General features: G+C 37.0%; 1 protein-coding gene across 1 annotated transcript; it reads left to right on the top strand.

Moving 5' to 3' along the window:
* Positions 1–744: 744 nt before the first annotated feature.
* Positions 745–2,312, top strand: LOC125202527 (UDP-glycosyltransferase 73C6-like). The gene has a single exon (XM_048100932.1). The coding sequence runs from the start codon at positions 774–776 to the stop codon at positions 2,190–2,192; it is 1,419 nt and encodes a 472-aa protein (XP_047956889.1). The 5' UTR covers positions 745–773; the 3' UTR covers positions 2,193–2,312.
* The last annotated feature ends 5,941 nt before the right edge of the window (positions 2,313–8,253 follow it).

Raw genomic sequence — 8,253 nt, 5'->3', positions numbered from 1 at the left:
TTCTACTACAAAACACGAGGAAATCGCTATTGTAATTCATTTTATCTAGAGAGAATGATTGGAAAATAAAATTTTACTCAGTAGTAGAACGTGTAGTGATGTGAATAAAATGAAGTGCAACGAGCTGTATATATAGAGGAAATAATAAATTAATAAAATATAAAATATTGGCTCGGCGGTGCTCGGCGCGTAATAGGCACCCAACCACCGCTTAGCCATCGCCCAGCACCGGTCGCCCAAGCCCGAGCTATTGGGCTTTTTCTCTTTCCTCTTCTCGGCTAGGCGCACCCAATAGGCGCCCAACCAACCGCCAAACCGCATGGCAGTGGTTGGGCCGCCTATTGCTATTGCTCTTATAGAATGGAGGAAGTATAATGTAAGACTAAGAATAAAGTTCTTTTGCGAAAAAAAAAGATATGCTCCATTTGTTCCATAATAAGAGTCCTATTTTGCCATTTTCGTCTTTCCATAATAAAAGTCTTATTTCACTTTGACCATAAATGGTAAGTAGGCCACATATTTCACCAATTTATTCTACTCACATTTTATTATAAAATTAATACAATGTATAAATGGGTCTCACACATTTCACTATCTTATCCAACTTATTTTTCTTTGCATTTCTCAAAATTCATACCTAAACCGAATAGAACTTATATTATGGGACTGAAGGAACAACTCAATTCTTTTTTGAGTCAATATATAACTACTGCGCACGACCATCATTGCAACACAATCCACACCTTTCTATATCTCTCTCTCTCTCATCATCCATGGCGCAGCTCCATTTCCTTATGATCCCACTCATGTCACAGAGCCACATAATCCCCCTCACCGACTTCGCCAAATCCCTAGCCCGCCGCGGCGCCCTCGTCTCTATCGTCACCACCCCCCTCAACGCCAAGCGCTACAACTCCACCCTCAACTCCTCCCCCCGAATCCAGCTCATCCCTCTCCACTTCCCCTGCCGGGAAGCCGGCCTCCCTGACGGCTGCGAGAATCTCGACGCCCTCAACTCCCTCGACCTCGCCCGCCAATTCTTCCACGCCTGCAGATTGCTTAAAGCCCCCCTCCACGACCTCATCCGCCGCCTCCACCCTGCCCCTAACTGCATCATCTCCACCAGCGCCATTTCCTGGACGCAGGACCTCGCCGACTCCTTCCGCATCCCCCGCTACGTCTTCGAGACCGTCTCCTGCTTCACTCTTCACTGCTCCAAAAAAATCTCTCAGCTCGTAGACTCTGTTTCCTCCGATTCCGAGCTTTTCCCAGTGCCAAAAATTCCACACAGGGTTCATTTTTCCAGAAATCAGCTGCCACGTATCCCGACCAAGGATTCGGACTCATTTACCGACCCGGATCCGGCTCCACCCCGGGGCACGCTGGTGAACACGTTCCAGGAGCTCGAGCCGTGGTATCTTAAAGCATGCATGGAGGAGAGAGGAAGCGTGTGGAGCGTCGGCCCGGTTTCTCTCTCAAACCGGGAGGCTTCCGAGCGATTCTCGCGAGGAAACGAGGCCTCAATCGACGAGCATTACTGCCTGACATGGCTGGATTCCATGGAAATGAATTCAGTGGTGTATGCCTGTTTCGGGAGCTTGTGCACTTTATCAATTGAGCAGATAATCGAGATAGGTTTAGGGCTGGAAGAGTCTGGCTCTCCTTTCATTTGGATTATCAGGAAGCAGGAGAAGAGTAGTGGAAAAGTGGAGGAGTGGCTGGCGGCGGAGGGGTTCGAGGAGAGGGTGAGGGGGAGGGGGGTGGTGGTGCGGGGATGGGCGCCGCAGGTGATGATCCTGTCGCACCCGTCCGTGGGAGGGTTTCTGACGCATTGTGGATGGAATTCGACTCTGGAGGGAGTTGCGGCGGGCGTGCCTATGATCGCGTGGCCAATGTTTGCGGAGCAGTTTTACAATGAGAAAATGGTGGTGGATGTGTTGGGGATCGGGGTGAGGATTGGAGTTGAGAGCTTCGCGGACAAGCAGGGTTTAGTGAGGCGGGAGCGGGTGAGATCTGCTGTGGTGGAATTGATGGGGGATAGAGGGATGAGAGAGAGAGCTGAGGCGCTTGCGAGAGCGGCGACGGATGCGTATGAAGATGAGGGTTCGTCTTTCTTGTATGTCACGTTGTTTATTGAGGATGTGGTTAGTGCTAATGCAGAAATGGCAGTCAATGTATTAGAGAGTGACTAATCAAATGTACTACTACCTCCGTCCCCAAAAATTTGTCTCACTTTGACCCGGTATGGATTTTAAGAAATGTAATGGAAAGTGAGTTGAAATAGTAAGTGGATTGTGAGTCCTACTTTTATATATTAGTTGTATAATAAAATGTGTAAGAATGAGTTATTAGAATATAAGATCCACTACCATAAATAGAAAAAAGTGAAATGGGATAAATTTTGGAGAACGGACGAAAATGGAAAAATGAGACAAATTTTTCGAGACGTTGGTAGCATGAATTAGCATTGAAACTTGAACGGAAGCATGGTGTATATAGTCTTAACTCGAATACATGTTGGTTGGTTATATGATGAAATAATGTCAAGAAATTAGTGGAACTTGAGTTATACATTCATAAATATTACTAGTGTTGAATCAAATTCATTATTTTTGTTATGACTATTTCTATCTTTTAACATAAAAAAAATCTTTTTAATCTCTCTAACTATTTTATTTGCCTTTATTTCATTCTTTCTTCACTTATCTTTTTTAAATTTTTTTCTATACTTGTCTTATTAAATATTTTCTATACTTGTCTCATTAAATATATTTTTCTCAATTCTCACCTAAAAGAAAAACATCAACTAAAAGTGGGACAGTTAAAGTACTTTTTTTATGATAATAAGTGATAATATATTAGTGAGAGTTAAAGTACTTTTTTTTATTATAATATATTAGTAAAATGAAATTCAAAAATGATTGTTCATTTATCAAAAAAATATATGTAATGGATATTTAATACTACTAGTTAACATTCCTAAATGAGAATATAAATAACTTAAGGCAAATTTAATGCCACATCAAGACAGAGGTATTAAGTTTTGCGGCTGTAAGCTTAAACAACATGATTTTTTTATGGAAGTAAGTGCGTAGGTATATAATTATATGAAACTGATTAATTAAGTTTTGTGGCTGTAGCATGTAGGATCTTATAAAATGTTTTTTTTGTGGAAGTAAGTGCATCGTTGGATGGATCAAGTGATAGTTAAGTGCATCGTTGTATAGTAGATCAAGTGATTGTCTTACAGAAATTAAAGATAAATGATAGTAATGAGATAAAGAAATTTGAAGAATTAGTATTTGCAAGTGCTTAAAAACAGATTCCACAATATTATGTAAGTCGATTGTGTCCACAAAATGACGCTATGGAAGCAATGTGCCTGTCACTTTAATAACCATGGTATGTTACCAACTATTCTCTATTTACGTTATCAATTATTTCCCACAACAAACATATTTTAATTCAGACATTTTTACAAGTTACCCTATAGTAAGATCGTAATTGATGTGAGAGGTTCTAGATTCATAATGAATTCTGAAGTCTGTTCAACTAGAATTGGGCTACCAATAAAAAAAATATAGCCATTAAAAACCAAGACAAGTAGCTCCACACGATATCATTTTCATAGAACATTAAAAGGGCCAATCGTGTGGTGTGTTCTAGAAGGTATGTGCATAGTAGTACCAAACAATCCATATGGCTTTTTCTCTGCACTTTCAGCTGGAGGTTTTAAATAGGAAATTTATAATTTATCATCAGAGTTATTTACTAGGCCAACTACACAGGTTACTATGACTTATTATTAATAAATGTTCATCTAGAATTAATTAAGTTACGAAATTATTTTAATTGGAGAAGAATGAATGATTATGATTTATTATTAATGGACGATTATTCATTTAAGATTAAGTTGTGTGATTTTATCTCATAAATCAAATATATATAATACACGTGAGACATTTCTTTTGGTCACATGTTTTAAAGAGTGAAAACAAATAAAGAAAAAAATAAGAGAGATAAAGAGATAAAATATTTTTTTTTCATAAAAGAAAATAACTCTTTATAATGGAACGACTTAAAAAAAAATATGTCTCACTCGTAATGAGACAAAGAAGTATTTAATCATGGGATATAGTCTTCCAAAGAATGGCTCCGGAATATGTTGTATATGCATGTATAATAAATGTGGTAGTATAATATATTCTAGAATGAGATATTCTGGAGAAGAAATGCTCAAATTCATATATAGTCTTAGTTTTATACCACATATTAGTATATTTAAATATTATATCAGAAGTCTCAATTAATTTTAGGTGGTACACTTTATGATTCGGCGGCCTGCCGTATTTTAAAAATGATATGGCCTTAAAAGTATTTAAAAAAACTCTACAACATTTGAGCAAATTTAAAAATGTGGCATGCGACAAAAGCTCCTTAAAAAATTTTCAAGTGTCTAGAACATCGTCAACATTGTTTGGTCATATTTATGAATTATCAAATTCACTGGATGGATTCATCCTCCTCATCCAATGCATTGTATTTTCTAATATCGATTTTTTATCACACATAGTTGTGATATTTTAGGATGCAAATATCTAACACATATTTAAATACCTTAAGCACGTTATAAACTCCAAAAAACTATATCAAAAATACTAAATAGGATGGAATGGAATGAGGAGGGAATGGAATGGAGATGAGAATGGAATGAAGGTGGGAATCGAATGACAATTTCATTCCATTCTTGTGCTTGGTAAGCACAAGGAATGCAAAAGGAATAGAATTGTTAGTTCTTGATTGATTCCATGCCTATGTTTGATATCCACAAATTAATATAGAAATGGAATGGAACGAAATATGAATAATTAATATGTTGATTCTACCAAAAAAACCACTACACACATTTCACACACTTCACACACTTCACACACTTTACACATTACACACACTTCACACACTTCACACACTACACACACTACACACATTTCACACAAGACACACATTTCAAACACTGCACACACTTCACATATTTCACACACTACACACATTTCACACATTTAACACACTGCACACATTTCACACAATACACACATTTAACACACTGCACACATTTCACACAATACACACATTTAACACACTGCACACAATACACACATTTCACACACTTCACACACTACACACATTTAACACACTACAAACACTACTCACATTTAACACATTTCAAGCATCCTACTTTTGAATTTTTGTACTGTGTAGTGTGTGAAATGTGTGTAGTGTGTGAAATGTGTGTAGTGTCTGCAGTGTGTGAAATGTGTGAAGTGTGTAGTATGTGAACTGTGTGTAGTGTGTGTAGTGTGTGAAATGTGTGTAGTATATGTAGTGTGTAAAGTATGTGTAGTGTGTGAAATTTGTGTAGTGTGTGAGGTGTGTGTAGTGTGTGAAATGTGTGTAGTGTTAGGATTGGTATACTGAAAAGCATATTTCGAGCATGTTGCACGGATAGAATTGCTTGATATAATAAACTCTCAATCCACTTTTAACCCAAGGTGAGAAGAAGTAATTTTATCGCATTGATATTTGCTTGTACATCTATAAGATGTTTTTCAAACATTTAAATGTATAAGAAGCAAATAACTCTGATTCTTCATAGTAGACTGGTCGTGAACGATGTTCACAGAAGGTGACGCAGTCGGTCCTTTGTAGAAGAGAAATATAATTTCACAACCTAGATAGGCTTTGGCTACCTATCGTGAAAGGTTGCAGTGTCAGTCCACATGTTTCCTTACCTTAGGAAATAAACGACACTGGTGTGGTATAGCACTGAAGGATCTAACAGTGAAATAAGTTTTTCTTGCTATTTATTGAAATATGAGGTCTCAGTGATTGTTATTTCTTAATCATTGTTGATATAACATTGAGCATACGATATTGATTATGCACTACTTTGATTTATCAAAAGGTGCGGATTTTTCGCAATCCAAGAATCCTGATATCTTGGGTAGTGGTGATCAATGTCTAGAGGTGCTAGTATTGTTATTGCATGAATCGTGTGCTGGGTGAGTCCAGTTTGATAATATCCTCAAGAGGTGTTCGAAAAAGGTTTTATTATTCAGAAACCCGGCTGGTTGGAATTTATTCCAGAATAATAAATAAAGATATTGAACTAGACAACTCTTGGAAAATGATATTAATTAATTAAAGTCAAATAGCAGACTTAAATTGATTAATGGATATTTATATCTTTAACACGGGAAATAATAAATTAAAGAGGTAAAGCCTGGATTACTCGTAATTTGGGATTGGACAGACAGTCAATATTATTTTACTGTAGTGGCTGATAATAATATTCTGTCAGACTTGTATTAAATTGGGGCTCAATTTGATTAGTAAAAGTCCAACAGGTTTGGCACAAGTCCAACCTCCATGGATCCCTAATCTGACCCATCATAACTCTATATAAAAGGAGATTAGAAAGGAGATATAGTGAGAATTAACTCTAAAATTTCGTTCCCCTCTCTCTGGAGTGAACGTGATTTTCAGTTCTCTCGAGAACAGAAAATCTGTCTTCTTTCTAATCTAGCCCTTTTTTATTCTGACAAGCTTTGCCCACCCAAAGGTCATAATTTGAGTTAGGGATACTGATTAGAAGGTTTGTGGTTGAGTACTGAAGCTCCGTCTTTTGACTAACGTCGTTTAGACTGTGTGCACAGAAAGGAATGACAAGTCTCCTAGGTCCAGCGAATCCACTAGATTACAGGGTCTAGGAACTCACGGATCGTTGGAAGATCTCGGTCGTCGGACACACAGAATATCGCTTCAAAACCCTCAACCACGTATACTAAAATTAGCACAGGGAAGTAGGGATCTGTCACATCCCGAATTTCCGAACCCTAATTTTAGAGCCCTAGAATTAATTGTTGATGACGTGGAATCGAGAATGCATTTATTTCATGAGATGATATGGTCGATTTGAGTCTAGGGTTTGTGTTGAAAGTTTGAAAAGTCAAACTTATTGATTTAATGATGTGGCATGTGATTTATTAATTTGTGAGATTATGTGGTAAATTAATTATCTAAGGGTGAGTGAGAATATTAGAGAAAATTTCCATAAATACTTGTCACCCTAATTCTTGTAATTTTCGAACCCTAGACCCCCTTTGAAGAGAAATTCTATTTCTTCCGGAATTAATTTAATCCTTGGGATATTTATCCAAATTAAAATCCGAGAGCCAATTATTTCCTTATTTTGAAGATGGAAAAATCGAGCCTCTTGTTTAATAGTGATTTTCGAAAATCACTATGTTGGGAAGGAAATATTATTTTGCTTATTTACTTGATCCCTTATTTGATTTCCTTCTATACCTAGAATTTAATTATTCTACCAAATCTTTCCATACTTCAAGAGATCTTGTCTTACTTTATTCTAGTCAATATTTAAAAATCCATGCCTTATTTAAAAGGCATAGGAGGCGCCACTTTTCACTCCAAATTGGGAGAATTCTTATTTTTATTTTGCTCCGTGATATTTTATTCTACTCCGTAAAATATACCAAGACAAAATCTTGGCCATCCTAGAAGCCTAATTTTCGAAAATTTGGAGATTTGCCCTAGGATCTATTTTTGTTAATTCTTCTTCCCTACTTCACAATATTTATTTATTTAATTGTGGAGAATGAGATCTTACCAAATATTCTATTCTAATTACCTAAAGATCTTGTTGAACTCTATAAATAAGAACCAAAACCCCAACCCTAGCCCCCATATTTTCGGCCCCCACCATCCCCTCACTCTCTCAAATTTTCTTCTTCTACTCTCCATTATTTTGCTATCTTTTGGAGAAGAATTGAAGTTTAATCCAAGAACTTTGAAGAATCAAGGCTAATACTTGTTTTCTACCGATCGTTTTTCTCTAAAAGGTATTTTTGTTTAAGAGTTATGCTTGTTCTTCTTCTACTTCTTCTTTTTCTTCTTCTAACCGATTAATCGGTCTTCTTGAACCCTCATGCATCTTGGTTAAGTGAAAGAGGGATAAAAAGGGATGTGGGAACATGTATGTGAGTGTGCGTGCCGTGTGTGTGTGTGTGGCGTGTGTATGTGTGTGCCGTGTGTGTGTGTGTTGTTGTGTTGTGTAGTGTGTGTTTGATGGCTAAATAATCTTGTGTGATAAACATGATCTTGATTAATTAGTAATGATAAGATAAATCGTTGGGAAGAGGGAAAAGTAATGAAACATGCATGAGTAAGAGTAGT

The sequence above is a fragment of the Salvia hispanica genome, chromosome 1 (genome assembly GCF_023119035.1).
Source record: "Salvia hispanica cultivar TCC Black 2014 chromosome 1, UniMelb_Shisp_WGS_1.0, whole genome shotgun sequence".
In the NCBI taxonomy this organism is placed as follows: domain Eukaryota; kingdom Viridiplantae; phylum Streptophyta; class Magnoliopsida; order Lamiales; family Lamiaceae; genus Salvia; species Salvia hispanica.
Note: the sequence above shows the minus strand (reverse complement) of the source record. Positions and strands in the feature narration are given on the sequence as shown.